This window comes from Zonotrichia leucophrys, chromosome 15, assembly GCF_028769735.1.
Source record: "Zonotrichia leucophrys gambelii isolate GWCS_2022_RI chromosome 15, RI_Zleu_2.0, whole genome shotgun sequence".
Classification (NCBI taxonomy): Eukaryota; Metazoa; Chordata; class Aves; order Passeriformes; family Passerellidae; genus Zonotrichia; species Zonotrichia leucophrys.
Window position 1 is genome coordinate 12,611,069 of NC_088185.1, and position 23,418 is coordinate 12,634,486.

Sequence of the window (23,418 nt, forward strand, 5' to 3'; positions counted from 1 at the left end):
TGAGTGGAATTCTCCAGCCCTCCAGCATGCCCCTAACTAGAATTGTGTGCTGATGTCTGGTACCTCTGAACATGGCAGATTTGTGCAGGGCACTGCTGGGGCTGCACAGCCACCAACGAGCTCATCTCCCAGCCTAATGATTCTTCATTATTTGTATAATGCGAGGCAAGGACCTGGAGAGGAAAATATAACTCTTTATGAACCTATGAAAATTATTCTGCAGCAGGTAGTAATGAAATCTGGGAGAACATATGGAAAAATAAATGAGCTGCTCTGTTCAAAATAGATTTCTTACACATATAATGATGTTTTATTTTCTTTTATTTGTGCAAGCGTGGCGGGGAACTGGGTGGCCTTTCAGTGATTGGCACGTATTTTTTCCTGAACTAATTTGCTGTGGGTAGAGCTGTTTGTGGAAGGCCATTAATTCCAGCAGAAATCCATTTCCCTGTGCCTGCAGTCGGCTGGCACCTGGTGTAAGAGCCGTGGCTCCGCATCGCTTTTCCTTTGCCTCGCTTAACGCAGCGTGTCACTGCTTCCTCTCACTGAAGGGATTTTATATGAAACAATTATAAAAGAGCTATGAGAAGTACTTCAAACCCAGATCCCAGCCTGTTTGATGGCTTGGAGGCTGAGCAGCACGGAGCCTGTGCCTGTTTGCTGTTGGATGAGGAGCAGGAGGCGGCGGCGCCCACGCGGTGCCCGCGGGGAGGCTGCGGAGGAGGTGCTGCAGCACCCGGGGGTGACAGCTCTGACAGCACAGCACAAACCAGCCTGTCACACCTCCACAAACATCCATCACGCTGCTCAGAGCCAGAAAGTCTACACTGGTTGCTTTGGGTGGGCTGGTTTCCTGTTCAGGGCTGTTAAGATTTGCTTAAGGGTTAGACTGACCCTCAGCACTCTGGGGTCCCTGCTTAGAGGGAAGTGAACAGCTCCAGGCTGCCCTGGAGCTGAGGTGGGCAGTTGGTTTGCAGGAAGGTTCTAAAATCTTTTCCTGCATCATAACGTACAGGAATTGTAATTGGCAGGTGCACACTGGAAATCCAGGGTTCTGGGGGGACTCCTGGGTGAGGAAAGCATTGCCCAGAGGCACCTCTGCTTGAAAAGCTGTGATTCCCAGAAATGCACCCTTGCCCTGGGCTGATCCAGCAGTGTGGGCAGAAGGGAAAGGGAGAATTCTGCCCTGCCCTGCCCAGAGTGCTCCAGCCCTGGGCACAGCACAGGAGGGACCTGGAGCTGCTGGAGAGAGCCCAGAGGAGGCACCAGAGATGCTGCAGGGGCTGGAGCCAGGCTGGGAGAGCTGGGGGTGCTCACCTGGAGAGGAGAAGGCTCCAGGGAGAGCTCAGAGCCCCTGGCAGGGCCTGAAGGGGCTCCAGGAGAGCTGGAGAGGGACTGGGGACAAGGGATGGAGGGACAGGACACAGGGAATGGCTCCCAGTGCCAGAGGGCAGGGATGGATGGGATATTGGGAATTGTTCCCTGGCAGGGTGGGCAGGCCCTGGCACAGGGTGCCCATCCTGGATCCCTGGCAGTGCCCAAGGCCAGGCTGGACATTGGGGCTGGAGCAGCCTGGGACAGTGGGAGGTGTCCCTGCCATGGCAGGGGTGGCACTGGATGAACCTTAGGACTCTTCACAACCCAAACTGTTCTGTGATCCATTGACTTAAACAGAGAAGAGCCATGTGGATGAGTGCTGAGATGTCCCAGCTGGGACATGAGGCAGGGATTAAATGTTCTGAGATGCCCCAGAAGTTGTGTGTGCTGCTCTGGCCCCTCCCCCTGCAGCTCTCTGCACCCACAGCTGGGCCTCCTTTCGCCAGGCTGAGCTCCCTGAGTCCCGGGTGCTGCTGGGCAAGGTCAGGGAGGAGTTTGTTCCTTCCAGTGGCTGGTGAGTCCAGAGCTGGTGGCAGCAGGGGGATGTGCCAGCAGAAAGGCAGCGAGTGGAATTACTGTGATAATACATTTCAGTCCTCTTTTTATAATAGATTAGAGGAGAAAGTTTTCATATCTCTTTCAGAGCATGTTTGCAATGGTTCAGTAAGCTTTAATTATTCCAGGTCTGTTCTTTTTGCGTAGTACAAGAAGCCAGGTCAGATTTAAGGAAATAACTACTAACTCTTCCAATGTGTGAAACAAAAATTTTGTTTTGAATGTCACCTCCCAGGAGATGAGAGCCGTGTCCAGGTTAGGGTGTTCTCAGTAATCCCCTGTCCATGTTGAATTCCTCTCTCATGCCTCACCTGCTGTTCCACAGCACTCCCCAGCCTTCACAGGCCAACAGGCCAAAATGCTGAGCAGGAAGATGCTCTGTTTTCTCTTCCTGACCTTGCTTTGACTTCCACCTGTCAGTGACTGTGGTCACAGCCATCATTCTGCAGGGAAGCTGGATCCCAGGTTGGGGACAACTGCTGAGTGATGGTCCGTGCTGGGAATGAAGCTACTGCAGCACTGCACTGACCTGTGTGTGCCCTGTGTGCTGTGCGTGCTGACTGTGGCTGTGTCCCTGTGTGCAGGCACCAGAGCAATGGGGCAGTGATCTCCCGCTGCGGGCAGCCCGAGGTGAGCTGGTGGGGCTGGAGGAACGCCGACGATGAGCACCTGGTGCAGTCCGTGGCCAAAGCCTGTGCCTCAGACTCCAGGTCCAACAGTAACAAGTTAATGAATGGGAATTGCTCCAGAGATCTGCCCAACGGAGGGGACCTCTCTGATGTGGAATTTGGTAAGGCTGTCACCATTGCTTTCTGTTGAGGGCAGAGCTTTGTGTGAAAGTTCCATCTCTGATGCTGTAACAGAGGGAATCTGTTGTATTCAGCCCCCATGGTGCAGTGCCTGTGCATGGTGGGGCTGAGGGAATTGTGCTGTAACAATGTCAGAGGGATCCTCTGAGCTCATCACCCCTTTCCTCCTCCCCAGACTCCTCCATCTCCAACGCCTCAGGAGCAGAGAGTTTGGCAATCCAGCCTCAGAAGCTGCTGATCCTGGACGCGCGATCTTACGCGGCAGCCGTGGCCAACAGAGCCAAGGGGGGAGGCTGTGAGTGCCCAGGTGAGCCAGGGTTGGCTGTGGCTGTGAGTGCCCAGGTGAGCCAAAGGGGTGGCTGTGAGTGCCCAGGTGAGCCAGGGTTGGTGTGGGTGCCCAGGTGAGCCAGGGGTGGCTGTGGCTGTGAGTGCCCAGGTGTGGCTGTGGCTGTGAGTGCCCAGGTGAGCCAGGGGTGGCTGTGAGTGCCCAGGTGAGCCAGGATGGCTGTGAGTGCCCAGGTGAGCCAGGGTGGCTGTGAGTGCCCAGGTGAGCCAGGGTTGGTGTGAGTGCCCAGGTGAGCCAGGGGTGGCTGTGAGTGCCCAGGTGAGCCAGGGGTGGTGTGAGTGCCCAGGTGTGCCAGGGGTGGCTGTGAGTGCCCAGGTGAGCCAGGGGTGGTGTGAGTGCCCAGGTGTGCCAGGATGGCTGTGAGTGCCCAGGTGTGCCAGGGGTGGCTGTGGCTGTGAGTGCCCAGGTGTGCCAGGGGGGATGTGAGTGCCCAGGTGAGCCAGGGGAGGCTGTGAGTGCCCAGGTGAGCCAGGGTGGCTGTGAGTGCCCAGGTGTGCCAGGGTGGCTGTGAGTGCCCAGGTGAGCAGCATTCCTCCTCAGCTTTCCAGGCAATCAAAGGGATTTGCTGCAGTGTGATTCCCCAACACCCTTCAGCACTGTGTGCACACTGCTCATCCCTCTGAAGGCTCTGGATCATGGCAGCCCCACAGCCCTTCAGAGGGCAGTTGAGCTGTTCATTGGTCTGTTCTCAGGCCAGGAGCCCAGCTGGCAGCAGTGCTCAGTGAATGCTGAACCCTGTGGAATCTGCTGAAGAGCTCTCCCTTGCTGAGTCAGATGTATCAGCTAGAGAGAGACAAAGGTGTCCAGTGTGCTCATGTCTAAAACCCCTGTACATGTAAATCCCACTGGCTGTAGAGGAGAAGAATGTTCTAGAATGGCTGTGCAAAATACAGCTTCTCAGCAATTTCCCTAAAGCTGAAGCATTTTTCAGTATTTGTATCATAGCAACTGCAACCCTGCCTCACCTTGCATGTGTAATACAGTTGCAACACCACATTCTGTGTTCTTTGGCACTTGTGAATTGGTGGTTTTATAAACAAGGTATTATTTATGGTCACTGTTGGGTATTAATGCAGCCTGTTAAAATTCCATGGGTGGAGAGGCTGGAAAAAAATCCCAGACAGAAAAACTGGAGATAAGATAACGAAAGCTCTTTTGACCTTTTCTTTTGGTCTTTGCTGCAATAGCTGCATTTTGATTCTTAACCACCAGTTTAAAAAAAATTAGAGGTTTTCATTTAACACCTCAAAACCACTAAATAATTCTTCATCAAAGTGTAAAATTTCAAACCAGAAAAGCACAGTATACAGGAAGTTTGATTTTCTTCCTGTATATTGGCTTTTTAATTCTGTGGAGAAGCTTTTCAGACAGTGTGTCACCTTCAGTAAAACCTGTTTTGCTTTTTGCTGCTAACTTTTCTGCAGGTATTGCCAGGTCTGCTTCATTCTCTGTATAAAAATAGCTCCTCTATGCTGTACTTTAGATATAATTGAGTAAAAATACAAAAAAAAACTCTGAAGGTGTCTGATACTGTCTGAGGCTGCTCCTGGAGTTGCAGTCCCTCATTGTGTTTGGCCCAGCACTTGTTGGGCTGATAAAGAGTTGGGAAATCAAATGATACAAAACATCACAGACTCCTGAATTTTCTTGTGCAAGCTCTCATTATCCCAGATCCTGAATCCTGATTATTTTTCTCCTGTAGAAATGGCCATTTTAGTTACTGTGTGATCATTGTGCAGCCTGAAGCATCACAGCAGAGGGAAGACTAAATCTTGGGAAAGCTACTGAGCTGGGATTTCCTGGCTCACTTCAGGTGCCCCTGAGCACTGGCCCTGTCTGTTCAGGCCTCCAGTGTTGCTTGAGCACATCCAAAGTAATTCCTTGTATTTTGTTTCCCTGAGCTCCTGGTATTTCTCACATGTGTGATGCTTCCTCGTACAATTCCCCTCAGAAGAAAGCAGTGGATGAAGAAACCTTTCAGCCTTTTTGAGTGCTTAGGAACAGGAATCTGAAATCTAACTTAAATCCATAAATTACCAATTAAATATTATTTATGTTTCATATCTTTTGATGTTTGTCAGTCTTTTTACAAACATTCTGGGACCTGGAGCTCAGGAATTCCCAGAGGTCTACACTCTGCTTTTTGTAACCTGAAATGAAACATTTGAAATAAATACAGCAGGACTTTGCTAAATGCTTCCTGTTTTGCTGGGCTGTCATGTCTGGAATACCCAGCGAGCTCCAAGGACTTACAGAATCTTTGTAAACAAATTATTTCATCTGTCCACGGCAACAGGGGTTTGTTTGGATGAAAAAAATCCTCTTTTAGAGAGGTGGTTGTTATTTTCTTCCCTCTGTCTTGCCCTTTCCCTGCAGAATATTACCCCAACTGTGAAGTGGTGTTCATGGGGATGGCAAACATCCACTCCATCCGCAAGAGCTTCCAGTCGCTGCGTCTGCTCTGCACACAAATGCCAGACCCAGGAAAGTAAGTGGAAGTTTGGGGGCTTGGGCCCTTGGTTCCCTGTTTCTGCAGCCACATTCTTCTGCTGATGATTTTTTAATTGAAATTCAGTGGATTTTCCCTTGGTAATAGCGCTAAGCTGTGTTTTTCCATTTTCGTGGAAGTCATTGGTTTATTCTGATTGAAGTGAACATAGCAAATTAGTTCTGAAATTAGAGTGGAGCCTTGAATATTGATACCAGAGTGCTGTTTCTTCTGGTGGGCTTGTGAGCACTCACACTTAGGCTGATCTGCTATTCCCAGCTTTTTATTAATCCTCACTGTTGGCTCACATCTGGAAAATTGTGGTGGTGTTCCATGTACTTCACTCATTTATAATGTCATTTCAGGAGAATATTTATAACCCTCCAGTGCTGTGGGGTAACTGTCCTGTCATGGGGGTCCTCACTGGAGTTACCCCAGTCCTGTTTTCCCTCCCACTCCCCTGTTTGGAATTTGCTGCTGAAGCCTTCCATGGTCTCAAAGTAGATGCAAACCTTCAGCTCATCCCAGATTGTGGCAGTTCCTTGGGTTGGCTTGGTGGCTTTGCTGCTTCCACCTCTGGGAAAGCGTTAACAAGACACAAGTGAGAAATGCTACAGACTGACACTCACAGCTTATTAAAACAGCAGCTTTGCCGTGATAAACTCAGACATCCCAACCTGAAGGCATTTTAAAAGAGCAAAAACTGTCTTGCCTGCTTTCCCTCTAGTTGGCTGTCAGCTCTGGAGAGCACCAAGTGGCTGCAGCACCTGTCGGTGCTCCTCAAGTCGGCGCTGCTGGTGGTGCACGCCGTGGACCGCGACCAGCGGCCCGTGCTGGTTCACTGCTCCGACGGCTGGGACCGCACGCCCCAGATCGTGGCCCTGGCCAAGCTCCTGCTGGACCCCTACTACAGGACCACAGAGGTGGGCAAAGCAGGGTCTCTGCAGGGAGTCTGGCTGGGAGTTACTGCGGGTTTCTCCCCTGGCAAAGGCGCTGAAGCTGGCAGGAGTTTGTCACCTCTAGCCTGCAGTTACTCCCAGGTGTAGGTATTACAGCGACCTTAGACGGTCACTGTGGTGAGAGAAGGACGAGAATCTTGTTTCTTGATCAGAAGGCTGATTTATTCATATAAGATATATAATACATTATAACTATACTAAAAGGAAGAAAAAGAGAGGTTACAGAGAGCAGCTATGCTAAGAATAGAATAGAAAGAAAGAATAACAAAGTTCTGTGTCCAGGGAATCTGTCCCTGAGCTGCTCCTGTGATTGGCCTTCAATGGTACACAAGGAAGATGAGCCAATCACAGGGACACCTGCTACATTTCACAACAGCTGATAACAATTGTTTACATTCTTCTTCTGGGGCCCTTTGCTTCCCAGAAGAAGGAGAAATCCCAAAGAAAGGATTTCTATGAAGAAATGTCTGTGACATGTAGGTGTGTGTGTTACTCAGGAGTAGCTCACATTGCCTCTGCTGTAACTGCACAGGCATGGTCTGTGCTTCCCCATATTTAATTTAGGAATATGGAGTACAAAGTGCTGCAGTTGCAGCTTCTGCTGCACCCCTGCAGGTTCTCAGCCAAGCACTGATAGAGAGCCTTCCTCTTTGGTGCATTTCCCAGCTGCATGGTTTTCCAGTTTTGCATTTCCATTCCCCTCTGTCAGTTATATTTCTCCTGCTTTTCCCCTCTTCCATCACTTTCCAGCACTGTGGGTCGTGTGCTGGCTGGCTTCCATCTGCCAGCCCACGGGCAAGATGCCTTTGTTGTCCAGAACAGAACTCAGTGTCTGAACACTGCTGTGATACAGCCTCACACACACTTGGACCAGGGGCTGGAGCTGCCTTTTGGATGGAAGTGTGAAAACTTCCTGGATCCTTTTCCACATGGATTCTAGAAGCTGGCATCCATCAGGCAAAACGTGCTGCCCTGGTCTGGGCACAGGATCTGCTCCTGGTCCTCCACAGGGTGCTGTCCTTGCTGCCTGGGGAGCAGAGCTGTGCTGTGCACACTCTGAGCCTTCTCTGTCACCCAGAGCAAACCATAAACTGTAACTGTCTGTACCAGGATTAGAAACATTGAGGAGAATGAGTTTTCAGTGCTGTCAGATTTAAAGCTTTTCAGCTGCCAGCCATTATTTTGGCTCTAATCACAGCCATTATTTTGGCTCTAATCACAGCCTTCGACTCCATAAACATTCTCTACAATTTTTCTTTCCACTAAGAACCAAAACCTGCCTGCCCTGTGATGGATTTCAGGTCCTGTGAGACAAGGTGTGACATTCAGCTGCTCGCCCAGGCACTGCTTGGGAATGTTCTTTGCCCTTTTCATGAAAAATCACTCAAGTGAACCTTTAATCAACCTTGTGACTGCTGTACACACAGACAAGCACCTGCTCCCCCTGAGCTTGGATGTCCTGTTGTGGATGGATGGTTTTCTTTCCTCACAAGTGGATCTGACCATCATTTTCAAGAAAAGTTTTTATATAACTTGTCCAAAGACTGGATACCATGATCCAGAAGCTTTGGCAATGTGAAGTTCCTACTTTTCACTGCCTGGATGAGATAGGGCTCATATCAGGATCGTCCCTGCCAGTCACTGAGGGCTTAACCTGCCTTATTCCCTTTCGTGTTCATGTAGTTTGGGAATCCTTATCTGCCCTAATTCCATTTCAGAGCACAGAGGCATTAGGGAAAGCAGTAAAGAGAGCTAATGAGCCCAGTGCTGAGGGGAAATAGGAGAGAGGACACAGCGATTCCCACAAGTCTCAGACCATCTCAGAAAACTGAACCAAAGAAAAATAGGAATCCTTCATCTCTCCTCTCCTCCCTGCAGGGTTTCCAGGTGCTGGTGGAGACGGAGTGGTTGGATTTTGGCCACAAGTTTGCAGATCGCTGCGGCCACGGGGAGAATTCGGACGACCTGAACGAGCGCTGCCCGGTGTTTCTGCAGTGGCTGGACTGTGTCCATCAGCTCCAGAGGCAGTTCCCCTGCTCCTTCGAGTTTAACGAAGCATTCCTTGTGAGTGTGGAGCCTGCTGAGCACTGCTGGAGAGCCTGGGGGCAGATTTTGCCACCTTTGTGTGATGTTCTGTGTCCAAGGCCAGGTTGGACAGGAGTTGGAACAACGTGGGACAGTGAAAGGTCCCCGGGGGTGGAACTGGATGGGCTTTAAAGGCCCCTTCCCACCCAAATAATTCCATTATTTTAGATACATGTGAATATATTCTATATATGCTCTCACCTGATAAAGGGAGCAGGACAGCTGCCCAGATACAGGGGACAAAAGCACTTGTGTAACCCACAGGGTCTGTTCACTCTCAAAAGCAAGATCCTCGAGGACTTCTTTTAGACTTTACAGAAATAAATTCTATTAATTGAATAGTCTCACCTAGGAGGTGTAAAACATCCACACAGCCTGAAAAAAAAACCTTCTTACTTCAATACAAACTCCCCCCTGCTTGGATCTTGTTTTGACTTGAATACTCCTCCTCTGAAAACAACCTGCTCCATTCATTTTTTTCAGTTTCTTCACTGAAAATGTGTAGGATATAGGAGCTGTGCTTACCTTCTTTAGAAGCAGACAGCATTCCTATTAGGAATTCAGCCAGGATGGTCCAAGTCAGTTCTCAGATCTCTGGGGAAGTGGCAGTCATGGACTGCAGGACCAGTAGTCTGAAGAGTAGAAGTTTTTATGAAGTGTCTGATCCACTAAGAGATTTAAGGCACATTCCTGTGATTGTGGCTGACTGGAATTACCACTTGCCAGCTCAGCCATGTAACTGAGCCCGTGTACAGTCCCAGAGTAGCTCAGTTGTGAAATGAGATACAACAGGTAGTAACTGGCTTCACAGCACACTGCTAATCTCCACGGGCTCAGGGAGAACATACCCATGGTGTGCTGGCCTTTGTAGAGTGAACCCCTAATTTATTACAATATTGAACCACTTGTCTTCATTTAAACATCTGAGTAGTCCCAAGGAAGTCATTGATATGCCTGAAGTTAAGCTGGCATTTGTTAGGCTGGGCCCAGCATGGAGTGATTAATGATCAGCATTTCTGTGCTGCAGGAATGTTTTGTAGCAGAGGAATCATGATTCTGCTTTGCCTGGCCTGCAGGGCAGTGAGTTTGTATCAACATGACTTGATTAGGAACAAATATTTTGTCTTTCTATGTGATGTTTTTTCCTGAATTTGTTCAGTTCTGATTTTAAGATTCCTCTCCCGTTGCATTCCTGTGCAATTGGTTTGTGGGGAAGTATGTGAGAAATGCCGGGGTTGCTGGGGCTGCCCTGGGGCGGGGTTTGCTCCGGGAAGGGAAGGGAAGGGAAGGGAAGGGAAGGGAAGGGAAGGGAAGGGAAGGGAAGGGAAGGGAAGGGAAGGGAAGGGAAGGGAAGGGAAGGGAAGGGAAGGGAAGGGAAGGGAAGGGAAGGGAAGGGAAGGGAAGGGAAGGGAAGGGAAGGGAAGGGAAGGGAAGGGAAGGGAAGGGGAGGGAAGGGAAGGGAAGGGAAGGGAAGGGAAGGGAAGCCGAGCCCTTGTCCAGCTGACCCTGTGTGTGTGTGTGTGGCTCTGTGCAGGTGAAGTTGGTGCAGCACACCTACTCCTGCCTCTTTGGAACATTCCTGTGCAACAATGCGAAAGAGAGAGGAGAGAAACACACTCAGGAACGGACCTGCTCCGTCTGGTCTTTGCTGCGGGCAGCAAACAAAGCCTTCAAAAACCTGCTCTACTCCTCCCAGTCGGAATCTGTATGTACCCCAATCCCCTCCTGGGGGAGAGCTGCCCCAAAGAGCATCCTGCAAATGGGGGGATGAGAAACACCCCAGCGGTGGGACCTGGTGCCCTGGGGTTCCAGCACAGCTGCCCCATCCCTGGAGGTGTCCATGGTGTCCTGGATGGGGCTGGGAGCAACCCAGGGTAGTGGGAGGTGTCCCTGCCATGGCAGGGCTGGCACTGGGTGGGTTTTAAGGTCCCTTCCAACCCAAACCCTTGTGTGGTTCTCTGAGCTGTCACCACGGACAGAGAGGGGATTCCAGACCAGCTCAGCTCCCTCTGACATTCACCTTGGAACACCCAGCTCAGGCTGGTGTTTGAAGTCTTGGGTTAATTTTGCTGATATTTGGGGAATGTCAAATGCCACCTCAGAAATTTCTCTGTGCTGGAAAGGTGCTTTCTGTGACTAAATGTTTTATTGTTTGTAATGGAAAACATTTCAGGGTTTGATAAATAGACCTCTCTGGAGAACTGAGCTGTGTCAGAGCAGTGACACAAAATTGCCTGCAAACCTAGACACTGTGTCTAAATTCATTTTAAATCTGAACAGAAAAAGTGGCTCAGATTATTTAGTGTATCTTTGTTTCTCTTGATAAAAAGAAAACCTTCAGGTTTTTGGTTTGGCTCCTCCATGTAGGAGCTCACTGAAGGCTCTGGGAAGGGGCTCAGTTGTGTGTTTGGTACAAGGTCAGGTGAGGGATTCAGGGGTGCAGAGCATGGGCAAGAGAGCAAACACCAAATGACATCATGGTTAGGACTGCAAGGACTTGCATAAATATTTAAACCCTTTTTATTTCTCAAAGTATCAGATGTCATAAACTGAACTGCAAGGACTGTGCAGTGGCTTTGTGTATGACAGATGTGGCTTTCAGTTGTTTCTTAGAGCAAAACTCAACCCTGAGTAAGCAGCAAGGAGTTTTATGCCCACAGTGGTTGTAAAGAGATGAATTTTCTGCTCCCCTGAGCCCTCCTTGGCTGAGTGTGCCCTGGCTCTGGGCTGTCACTGCAGTGAGCCCCTGGAGCCTTCCCACCTGACACCCCTGGGGAGGTTTGTGAGGCAGAGCAGACATAGCCTGGGGGGATCTTTAAGCTGTGGATGCTTCTGGATTTCCATGAAAATGCCAGGAGGAGCATAGAGAGGGCTCTCACAGTGACTGTGTGGACAGGTCTGTCCTTGGGCTGCCCTTCTGTGCTCTCTCCCACTTGGCCCCTGTTCTCAGGAAATACTCACAAGGACACTCCTTCTGCCCGTGGGAGTTTGGGTAATTTCCTGGTTTGGGTTGGTTTTCTTGTGGTTTTGCTTCAGGCTGTAAAAGGTGCTTGTGGTGCAACTGCATCTCTTACAGAGCCAGTTACTTAGGAGCAGCAGCCCCCCCTGCTCAGTGCCAGGGAAGCAGAGTGTTCAGAGAATCACAGAATATCCTCATTTAGGAAGAGACCCACCAGGATCATACAGTCCAACTCCTGAGAGCATTGACAAATGCTCCTGGAGCTCTGGCAGCCTTGGGGCTGTGCCCATTCCCTGGGAAGCCTGGGCAGTGCCTGTCTGGTGGAGCCAGCTGTTCCTCTGCCATTGCCTGCTTTTCCATGGGAAAGTTGCTTGGAAAAGAGTGGAATTACTAAAATTGTTTTTAAAGTGAAAGTGTTTTTAAAGTGAAGCAGAAAGATGTTTTTAAAGTGAAGCAGAAAGCAGATTTCACAATCAAGGAATCCCTTTTAAGAGCAAGCTGCCTCTTCAAAGAACTGAATAGGTACCCATGTAGTGAGTGTGTGCCCACGAGTGCCTCCTGTGGAGCCAGGCTGGGCTGGGGCGGATTGGGGTCCATGGGGTGAGTTCAGCTCCCTCTGGCACGGTGCAACACAACACACAAGGGAACATCAGCACTCACACTGAGCCACTGAATTCCATGAGTTGTGAAGTGTAGGTTCACAGAGACCTCACTGCAGGAGTTCATCCAGGAGGAGCTGAAGGCTGGCATTTTTCTGCCTCTGACAGAAAAAGTCATTCTAGCCCCAAGTGTGACTGACAAAAAGCCATCCCCCAGCTGAGACCTGCCCAGTGATCTGCCCCCCTCAGAGCTGCATTTCTGCTGCTGGAGGCAGCAGCTGACCCTTGCCCTGTGCCCCCCTGGCAGGTGCTGTATCCCGTGTGCCATGTGCGGAACTTGATGCTCTGGAGCGCCGTTTACCTGCCCTGCTCCTCGCCCTCCACGCCCGCCGACGACACCTGTGCCCCCTACCCTGTGCCAGGCTCTAGCCCCGAAGAGCAGCCTCTGGGCAGGTGAGCCTAGAGCCCAGAAATCCCATCCTGTAAAGTAAGATCAACAGAGAATATTGGGGATACGGAAGGAGAATGGTTGGGTGGGAGGGCAGGATTTCTCCTGGGTGTATTGGTGGAACTGTGGGACTGAGCTGGCCAAGCAGAGCCTGTCTGTGGGGTGGGTTTGGGAGCTGCCACATTGCAGGGCTGACAGCGTGGCAGAGAGAAGCTGGGCAAATAGAGTTCAACTCTGGGTGTCACATAACCACAGAGAATTCCTTCTGTCCTTGTGGGATATAAGCTTTCACTGGTTATCTTGAATTTGAGTTCTTTTTCAGTGTTGCATAACCATTTCTTTGCTTGTTGTACAGTGGCTCTGAGCACATGTTAATTAGGAGGTGTGACCAGGCTGTAAGCATTGGGGCTTGCTGGTAGAGGGATTAATCTGGGAATGTTTGAAGTCTGGTTTAACATATTTTCCTCATGGCAAACAAAGTACTGAAGCAGCTCTGCACTACAGATGGTCGGAATGTGCTCCTGGATGATATTTCCCACAAGTCCATTAGCTGGCAGATTGTTACTGTCCTACCTGGGGGGCTGGTTTTGAACCACAGCAGCTCAGTGTTACAAAAACATCCTCTGACTCGGGGGTGGGATTGTTTATCCCTTTGCAGGCTACCAAAGACAAGATCCTTTGACAATCTGACGACAGCCTGTGACAGCAGCGTGCCTACAGCCAACCGCCGCAGCAGCGACCCCAGCCTCAACGAGAAGTGGCAGGAGCACCGGCGCTCCCTGGAGCTCAGCAGCCTGGGCCCCCCTGGGGACGACCCCTTCGAGGGGGACGGGCTGGGCAGGCAGGGCAGGGCCCCCGTGGGCGCAGAGCTCTCTGTGGCAGCCGGGGTGGCAGAGGGACAGATGGAGAACATTCTGCAGGAGGCCACTAAAGATGATGTTGGGCTGGAGGAGCACTTGAGGGGTGGCCTGGAGGCAGCAGGGAAAGGGGATGAGGTTGGCCTGGATAAGGAGAAGAGAGCTGACAATCTGTGTGGGGAAAAGGCCGAGGTGGATACAGGTACCGTAACGAACAATCCCACAGCCAACCCACACCCAGCCTCACATGGTGCTGCAGAGCTCAAAGGACAGCAGGACGAGCTCAGTGACCCCAGCTGCGCTCTCCAGAAGGCACCTCAGGGGAGAGGACTGCAGGCTGCTCCTTCTGAGGGCTCCGGAAACAGAGATGCTCCAAACAACACGGAGGAGGAAGGTCTTGGGAAAGGTGACGGAGAAGCAGAGAGTCCGTGTGGCACAGCCCAGGCCAGCCTTGCCTTCCCTCTGACAGCCCTGCTGGAGGAAAGGACATCCAACATCGAAAGCTCCACAGAAACCTTAACAGAGCCCGAAGCGAAGCCCGAGCTCACGGCCAGGGCCCCGTGCCACCGACGTCACCCCTTCGACAACAGCGCTGACGAGCTGTCCCGAACCCTGCACAGCAGGCCGGAGGGGGAGTGCATGATAGAGCTCCAAAAACTGGGATCAAGAGTGCACAGGACTTCTGGTAGCAGCACCGCTCACCTCCCGATGCCTTCCCCTTGTGCCTTGCCTCTAGCAGACCGCAAAGACGAGCTGGTGTATAATGGGGAGCTGGAGCTGGAGAACAAACTGGTGGAGAAACCCGCGGGATTCGCGGCCCCCAAATTCCCCGCCACCAACGGACACTGCGTCAACGGCGACGACGGGCGCATCAAGGCCTCGCTGAGCCGGCAGGTGTCCGCGGCCAGCTGCAGCTCTGCCCAGCTCCACCTGAGGAACTTGCACCACAAATGGATGTTCGGCCAGCTGGGGAAGCAGCCGGCCAGCAGCCCCGACCAGCCGGCCCGCAGCCACCTGGACGATGACGGCATGCCCGTCTACAGCGACGTCATCCAGCAGCGCCTGCGCCAGATCGAGACGGGCCATCAGCAGGAGGTGGAGACCCTCAAGAAGCAGGTGCAGGAGCTGAAGAGCCGCCTGGAGAGCCAGCTCCTCAACAGCTCCCTGCGCCTCAATGGCGACTACGGCGACGAAGTGGTGAGTGAGCATCGCTGCGCTGAGCTCACCCAGCCCTCAGCTCGGGGCCTGGCTTTGGGCTCTGACCGACCTCTCCAGGTCATCCTGAGGAGGGCAGACACTGCCCAAGTGCCTGATAGTGGCAGATGCTGGTGACTGATACTGTCACCAAAGTTCAGATTGAGCAGAAGGGTTTATTTCCAGATGGGTGTTGCACAGCAGCTCACACACCCCTGGCCATACCTAAACACCTTCCCTGGCCTCGGTGAAACCAACCAAACCCCTGGTTTACCAAACCTCAATAAAACCAACCAAACCTCAATAAAACCAACCAAACCCCTGGTTTACCAAACCTCAATAAAACCAACCAAACCTCAATAAAACCAACCAAACCCCTGGTTTACCAAACCTCAATAAAACCAACCAAACCTCAATAAAACCAGCCAAACCCCTGGTTTGCTGCTGTCTTCACGTCGGGCAGAGTTATTTTCCTGTGCAGTTTTTGGCACAGGAGCATAGGATGATCCCTTGGTTCTCTGCAGGCAAGCTCTGTGAGCTCAAACCCATCAGGGTCACACCATCCCTTTCAGGTGCTCCAGGCTCAATGACTGGAATAAATTTCTAGAATTCTAAATTAACTGGAATAAATTACCTGAGCTTTTGTGGCAGCTGTATTTCAACAAGGGTTTTTCTCTCAATTAAGGATTTTAAGGGAGCTTTTAAACCATTTGCACTTTTATTTTGAAATGTTTAAATTTGTAAAAGTAGAGACTTCTGTAGAGAATTGTGCTTTCCTGTGGGTTTGAGCACTTGCCTGTAATTCCTGAGGCTGTCGCAACACCCATCAGAAATTTCCCTTTCCTACATGGTTTATATGCCTGCAAAATTGAAAAAAAAATACTTGTAAGAGGTTTCCAGCTTCTGTTTGTTGAATTCAGTGTTTAGAAGTGGCAGAGGTGCTGGATAGTCCCAGGTACGTTTGTTGTGAAAAATCCTTGGAGCCTTTTTGGCTCTTCCCATTGGAGATGCAGCACAAGGTGCTCATTGGGCTCAGTGTCACTGCTAAAAGTTTGAATTCCTTGGAGAAATTGGGTGCTTTGCCTTAATGGATTCTGCTCCCATTTTTTAAGGGCCTTCAGAAGCTGCAGTGTAGGGCTGGCAGTGCCTCCAGAAAATTCCCCATTCTTAAGGATCTGATCTCTACCTTCTGTTTGTGCCTCATCTTGGGAGTTGCAGGTTTTCCTCTGGAGCTCCAGGATTGCCCATTCCTCAGGCACCAAGATATTTTAACTCAAGATTTCTTGCTATTTTGCTATATTTTAAGGGCTGGCTGAGTTTTAAGTGAATTAAAATCCACCTCTACCTGGATGGGCTATATTGAGGAAGCATTATTCCCAGAACCTATACATAGAATATACATGGCTCAAATTCTGAGTTTTCCCATATGCAATTTGGCTTGTATTTTCCAGAATCTTTGCCAGCAAAAGGATTATCTGTATTACTAATTATAGTTTTGAAAGTGAAACACCCTTGGAAAGGAATCAGGACCTGGAATTGGAGCCACAGGGAGCAGGTTTTGGTTAATTACCCAAAGCCTTCCCAGAACTGTGCAGCAGAAGCTGGATCCTAAATCCACTCTGCCTCCCATCATCCCATCAGCAGAGGGTCCAGGCCTGCCCTGTTGGGGTTTCTGGGTGTTGTTTGTGTGCACAGGGATCCGGGGGGCTCCGTTCAGCTCTGTTTGTTTGCCAACAGACGTCTATTCCCGACTCGGAAAGCAATCTGGATCAGAACTGCTTGTCTCGCTGCAGCACAGAGATTTTCTCTGAAGCCAGCTGGGAGCAGGTGGATAAACAGGATACAGAGGTACAGACTAAATCCCTGTAAATTGCTCACTTTGGGATAATCCTGATTCAAATTATCCTCTGGCCTTTGGTCGTGTGCCACTTCTTGGGAACTCTTCTCCTTGCTGACATACAGTACCTGTGCCTATGAGCCCTCTGCTGCACCAGCTCTGGGACTGGGGAGGGCTCAGCCCAGGAGTGCTGGCACTGCCCTGTCCCTGATGTCACTGGCTGTCCCCACAGGTGACACGGTGGCTCCCGGACCACCTGGCCGCGCACTGCTACGGCTGCGACAGCGCCTTCTGGCTCGCCAGTCGGAAACACCACTGCAGGTAACTGGGGGGGACTGGGATGGGACTGGGGGGGCTGGGGCTGGAGCTGGGACTGGGACTGGGACTGAGATTGGGACTGAGACTGGGACTGGAGCTGGGACTGGGACTGGGACTGGGGCTGGGACTGGGACTGGGACTGGGACTGGGACTGGGACTGGGACTGGGACTGGAGCTGGGACTGGGGCTGGGACTGGGACTGGGACTGGGACTGGGACTGGGACTGGGACTGAGACTGGGACTGAGACTGGGACTGGGACTGGGACTGGGACTGGGACTGGGACTGGGACTGGGACTGAGATTGGGACTGAGACTGGGACTGGGACTGGGACTGGGACTGGGACTGGGACTGGGACTGGGACTGGGACTGGGACTGGGACTGGGACTGACACTGACACTGACACTGACACTGACACTGGGGCTGCTCTGCCCTGGCACCAGCACGGACACAGCCCTGCCAGGGCTGCTGAGGGAGCAGGGCAGCTCCTGCTGCTCAGCTCAGCCCGTGCAGGGAGATGTTTAAAAGCCACGTTTGGTGTCTGCTCCACTCCAGCCAAAACAGATCCCACCTTTCTTTCCTCAGCCTGGGTTTGGAGGCAGTTTAGATTTATGCACAATAGAGCTTTGTCCTCTTAGCATTCAGAAATTCATATATGAGTTACATGAAATACAGGAATGGCATCTTCTTCCAATTGCTGGTTGGAAACCTGCTCCTTTCCTTCTCTAACCTTTCTCCCCTTTTATTAACTTGCTCCTACAGAATCTGAATGGAACACCTGAGTGAGGTCAAGGTTTTCTGGATTATTCTTTGCTAGACCTGTTGCCACAGAGGCTGCAGCATCTCAGGCAGCAGCAGGGGCTTGATGAAGAGCCAGAGGCAGAGACCACATGGCTCAATATGCTGGAGTTAAAGCCAGAGAATCTCCAGTTTCCAGTTCTGTTTCAAATAAATTCCTATTCCTGGTTTCTGCACATGCAAAAACTATTACAGGAACCATCATTTAAATAAATCTCAGTTACCACATTTCGAAGCTCTCCTGCTTTTTGAAGTTGCAAAGAGTTATGAACATAGTTTTGAGTTTGTGTCTGGTTTATCTTTTGCTCCATTTAGTCTTATAAAGTTAACCAAACCCAGGGAAGAAGGAGAAAAATCGGAATTTATTTTTTTTTTACCATGCCCACTGCGTTTGTGCAAATTTAGGGCTCAGTTCCCTAAACCTGAGCTTGGGACAACTCCCAGAGCCTGGATACACACAGGTCAGAATGGACTCAGGGTTTCAGGTCTGGCTCAAATCTCCCTGTAGGGTCTTTGCTCCTTCAGCTTCCATACATGCAGTGGCCCAGCTGTTGGTGAGACCAACACCATGAGTATCTCTGTAGTAAACATTCACACCCCTCCCTGGGAGTGGAAATGAGTTGAACCCCACAGTGTAAGGCCTTGAGCAGAGTAAAACCTTCCAGCTTCCTTGGTTCCAATGTTTGCTCCCTCTGCCTGTAGCCCTGAGCTCTCTCTCCTCCTGCAGGGACACTGACCGAGTTGATCAGCTCTGGTGAGCATTTCCAGCAGCTCTGTCCGTTGTCTGTCAGCATTCCCTGGGTGACTCCTCCCAACTAACTCAGCTCTTCTCCCTCTTTGTTTCTCACTTGCCTGGAAATCACCAGAACTAAGCTGGGGGTGGCCAGCACGAGCTGCTGGGGTTGGATCTGTGTGAGCAGCCCTCTCTCCTCACAGAAAAGCTTTTAGGACTTGGCTTTTGGGAGCTTAACTGGGATGTGGCTCAGACTAACACTCACTGTCAGTCCATGTGTGTACTGCTCACTGACAGGAGACTGTCCTGCAAGTTTTATGCATTTATTTTTGATCATTTCCCTTTTTCCCCATGTTTTTGGGAGAGGGCCACATGTTACCAAACAATTCCAGTATTGCTGTGCAGGGTGTTGGCAAAAACCTGGCACTTGTTTTAGAAGGACTGAAAATCCCATGGCTGGAACAGGTGCCACAGAGCTGGTGGAGGGTTAGGATAACCAAAACCCAATGAATATCTGTGATTTGGGATGAGGAGTGTGGCTTTCAGCCCCCCTATCTCAAACGAGCAGCATCCCTTTTCCAGCCTGTTTTTAATGTCTCATTTTAATCTCTGAAGCAAAGCAGGGACCACCAGCATAGAAGGATGAGCTGTCCAGAGCTTTCCAAAGCAGTGTCAGAGCACCATTGTCTAGGATAAAACAACAAAAACCCCAGCATATGTTAGGAATGGTGAGCTCCAACAAAGAGATCCTTGTTCTAATCCCTCTGGTTGGCTTTCCCCTCATCCATCAGCGAGCTACTCTGGGATAATCATTCCCTGAGCAGGGAGATGGGGCTGTGGGAGCTCTGTGGCCCCTCCCAGGGCTGTTCTGGCAGGGGTTCCAGCAGGGCCCTGCAGTCTCCAGAGCCTCTGCAGAGCTTGGTCCCTGTTGGCCTTCCCGTGCCAGGGTTCCAGCTCCGAGGCCCAGAGCGTTGTGTGGAACTGAGGAAATGAGCCCACTGAAGTGGGAAATGGGATTTCTCTGCTGTTTCTCTCCCCATCAGTGACCAGCAGCTGGAAATCTCCTTTCTTGGCAAGGAAGGATTAATCAAAGCTGCTGGGTGTCAGCAGAATTCCCTGGCAGTGTTGGCAGCAGCAAATCTCCAGTGCGGAACAGCAACAGCCCCAAATCCTGATGCCAGAGAGTTAATGGAGAGGGCAAACCCCAGGCCCCTGGAGTGCTGCTCCCAGCTCCATGTAGGAATTGAGGAGGTCAGGGCACACAGGGCTCCCAGGATTTGGGGGGTTTGCAGAAGGTAATTAATGACTGAGCAGTAACGAGGTGCATGTGCCGGTGCGGCTCCGCCAGTGCCGGGAATGCTGCGCGTGCCCACCTGTGCATGGAGCACCTGCCTGCCCAGCCCGGGCTTTGCATGTTCCTCCGTGCCTCAGTTTCCTGCGTGCAGGAGTGTGGCACTTCTGGGGTGGCTGTGGGGGCACTGGGAGGATGGCAGCGACCGAGGGCTTTGACATTTCCATGTTTAAACCTTTCCAGCTCTGAGCAGCGTCCGGCCTGCTCCCAGCACTGCCCCATCCCTCCTGTGAGCCAGGGCTGGATCAGCTGTGTGAGCAGGGCCTGACCCCCCATTCCCAGTGCTCCCCACATTCCCCTGGCCTGGCTCAGAAGGGCCCGTGGTGGCTCCGCTTCAGCCCCTCAGCCCTGAGCCCCACCTGCTGTAGCCCCTTGGCAGCACATCCAGCCTGGCAGTGCCCAGGGCCAGGCTGGACACTGGGGCTGGAGCAGCCTGGGACAGGGGAAGGTGTCCCTGCCATGGCACTGGGTGAGCTTTAAGGTCCCTTCTCACCCAACCCATTCCATGGTGAATGGCAGAGAGCTCTGTGTGACAGAGGGCACAGCCTGTCCAGCCTGGCTCGGGCAGTGCTGAACAGAGGCTGCAGTTCCACACTGGCCCTGGCTCCCTGCTCCTTCCTGTGCCCATTCCCTGGACCTCTGCTCCATCCATAGGAGGGAGGAGCACAGATGTTGGAGCTGTCCCTGTCCGTGCCCTGGCCTGTGGGGAGGAATCTCCCCCATCCCAGCACTGGGAGTATCTCATTTTACACCTGATGTAACTTTGTGAAACTCCTTCTGATCTTTTCTTTTCCATTTCTCCTCTGTTCCTGATGCAAGGAATTGCGGCAACGTGTTCTGCTCCAGTTGCTGTAACCAGAAGGTGCCGGTTCCCAGCCAGCAGCTCTTCGAGCCCAGCAGAGTCTGCAAATCCTGCTACAGCAGCCTCCACCCCGGCAGCTCCAGCCTGGACCTCGAACTGGACAAGCCCATCACTGCCACGTCCAACTGAATCGCTGGCCTGGGAGCGGCGGGGGCGCAGCCGGGCCGAGCCCCGCCCAGGACAGAGCCGGATCCGGGCCCGGGAGGCTGCGCTGGAGCTGGAGCTGGAGCTGGGGCCGTGGGCAGAGCTCGAGGACGGGATCCTGTGGGATTCTCCTTGCCCAGCTCCTCCCCCTTTCCTGCCTGTCCTGTCTGTGTGTCCGTGTCCCCGCGCGTGCGTGTGTGTGTATATAATAATATATCTGTTTGTTTGCGGGAGGGTCCTGGAGGTGGGGAGGGAGCTGCTGAGAGCCAGGATCCCTGGGGTATTTATCTGTCCCACTGCAGAACTGCTGCAGAACGAGGATTCTGGGGAGCAGGGAGCAGAGGGAGCCGGGCCGGCCGGAGTGCAGAGCCTGAATAGCTGCAGCCTCCAGTGCTTTCAATCACTCCTGTTATTCCAAACCCGAAACTGCTGTTTGGGAACCTGTTGCTGCTAGAAGAGATGGGAATCTCCTTGCCCAGAGACCTTTTCCCTCTCTGTTCTCACAGTGGCTGCCCGAGGGGCTCTCAGTCAGGTTCCTGGCTCTGTACCTGCACACACAATCCGTGAGCTCTGAGCCCCCGCAGCAGGAACACCTGGAATGCTGGCTCGGGAATGCGCGAGCTGTGGTGAGAGCCGAGCCAGGCGTCTGACCCTGCAATTCCTGCCTCAGTCCAGCAGGACAGGAGCAGAGCTCTGCCTTGTCCCTGCCCCATCCGTGTGGGTCCCTCTGGGAGCAGAGCACTGCCATGGCCAGGCCTGGCTGCTCACTCGCACTTTACTGGACGATCCAAACTGGCGGAAGGCGGCCGGGGCTCGGCCTGTGAGCATTGTGCTGGTGCCGGGCACCCTCCTGGGATGCTCCTCCTTTCCCAGGCTGTGTTCAGTGAACTCCAGATAGGAAAAGCTGCCTGAGGAGCTTAAAACAATCCCAAATACATTATGGATTCCCCTTCCTCCTGTCCCAATCAGACTCACCTCACTGAAGGGTGAAACTCCCAAATATCCGTTTGTAACCAACTGGTAGGTGCTCATCCCTTTCCCTTCCCATAGATCCTGCTTAGTGCAATCCAGCAAGGAGGAAGAGTAGATCCTGCTCACGGTGCATTCCCTAGGCACAATCCCAAATTCTCTATGGTACTCCAAGAATCCTGCTGGAGTATTTGAGAGTTCTAGATCCAACAGCTCAAATTCCAAGAAACCTTGGGAAAGGAGCATTTCCCTTCCCTGGAATGTCACAATCACATCATCCAAAGGGGGGGTCACGTGGAGAAACCATCTGGCAGAGCTCAGAGCTCTCTTGGGGAGACACTGAGGTGGTTGGAGTGTTCCCTTCCCACCCTGCCAGGATCCCTGCACTGCTGTGAATGCCCAGGAAGGAGGAGGCTGCGTCCTTGTGGCAACGGGCTCTGGGAACGGACGGAGCATCTTGGGATCTCCCTGGCACAGGTGTAGGGAAAGAGACGCTGGAAGTGGAGTGAAGGATGGGCTCTGCAGCCCAGGCAGGTGCAGGCTCTGTGGGGCTGAAGGGAGGCACAGGCAGGGCTGTGCTGCAGAGCAGGACGAGGCGGCAGGGCCGGGCTGGGGACACCCCAACCCCAGGAGTGGCTTTGGGGGTGCAGATCAGCCGGAGCCTCCGCACGTGCCAAGAGGGGCCGGGCTGGGATGTACAGTGTGAATAAAAGCTTGCAGCTCTTTAGGCTTTTTTGGATCGATGAAGCACTTTTTTTATTAATATTATTTTTTCTTTGTATGTAAAGGAGGAAGCCGTCTCTCCGTAGCTGTGTACAGAAATAACCCTTCTCTCCGCAAGAGAGTAAAGTGCTCCTATATTTTTCATTTTTGTCAAAAGCGAGAAGTAAATACTTTAGAATTGTTAAATATATAAATAAAAGTGAATAAAGTTTAGACTTTTGCATGGGAGCATTTGCTAACACACTTCCTAATTTCTTATTTTCCTTCCCTGTCCCTTGGGGGGATGTACTGGAGGCTCAGCAGCAGCACCAAGGCCTTGGAAAAGGAGGCTGCAGCTGCTGCCCTTGGCTTTCTGTGCTGTGCCTTTCCAAGGAACTACAAACTGCCACTCCTAAACTCAAGACAAAAAATTAAATCTTGGGCTTGGTTTTCCTGGTGCAGCAGTCCCAGGAAGGGGAAGCACAGCACACACCCTGCCAGGTTCTGTTGGCACAATCAGCACGGTTTTCCCAGGATGGAGAAAGGTGCCTGTCTCAGTTTCCTCCATAGTGTGTTTTTCTTTTTCTCCTTGACCAACCACGGTGTTTCAGTCTGGTGATGTTACCCAAATGTGGGATCAGCCCTGATCCCCAGGGAATTGCCCTGTGGGGTTTGGCAGTGGAGGCTCCATTCCCACCTTAGGCTGATGCTGGATGGTGGAGCTGTGCCTCTTTGGGAGCAAACCAAACTCACTCAGCTTTAAGATGTTTTTGTCCCAGAAGTTGGAGAACTCAACTGATGTTGGTCCTGCACAAGGGTTATTCCCATTTTCCAAGCACTCATTCCAGCTGTGCACAGTCTTGTCCCCTCATGCCCCCCACCATAATTTATTTCTTCTCTTACATATTTGAGGATTTGCCCTGAATTCTTGGGGGTCTGAGCAGCTGGGAGGGACCTTGAGCACAATCCCTCTGTGATTCGATGGTGTTCATTAAATCAAAATAAACCAGGTTGGGGTAGAGCTGCTGAT

The 23,418-nt window shown here is 51.8% G+C and overlaps 1 protein-coding gene across 5 annotated transcripts in view; it reads left to right on the forward strand.

Moving 5' to 3' along the window:
• The window catches only part of MTMR3 (myotubularin related protein 3), a 77,752-nt gene extending 55,100 nt beyond the window's left edge, over positions 1-22,652 (forward strand). For 2 of the 5 annotated variants that reach the window (XM_064726475.1, XM_064726473.1), the window contains 11 exons: positions 2,517-2,722; positions 2,917-3,048; positions 5,464-5,575; positions 6,303-6,498; positions 8,413-8,598; positions 10,154-10,324; positions 12,485-12,630; positions 13,284-14,679; positions 16,414-16,524; positions 16,746-16,834; positions 20,531-22,652. In XM_064726475.1, coding sequence (XP_064582545.1) covers positions 2,517-2,722; positions 2,917-3,048; positions 5,464-5,575; positions 6,303-6,498; positions 8,413-8,598; positions 10,154-10,324; positions 12,485-12,630; positions 13,284-14,679; positions 16,414-16,524; positions 16,746-16,834; positions 20,531-20,702 — 2,917 coding nt within the window. In that variant the 3' untranslated portion in view covers positions 20,703-22,652. The other 3 variants (XM_064726477.1, XM_064726476.1, XM_064726478.1) reach the window with 3 other exon arrangements.
• The last annotated feature ends 766 nt before the right edge of the window (positions 22,653-23,418 follow it).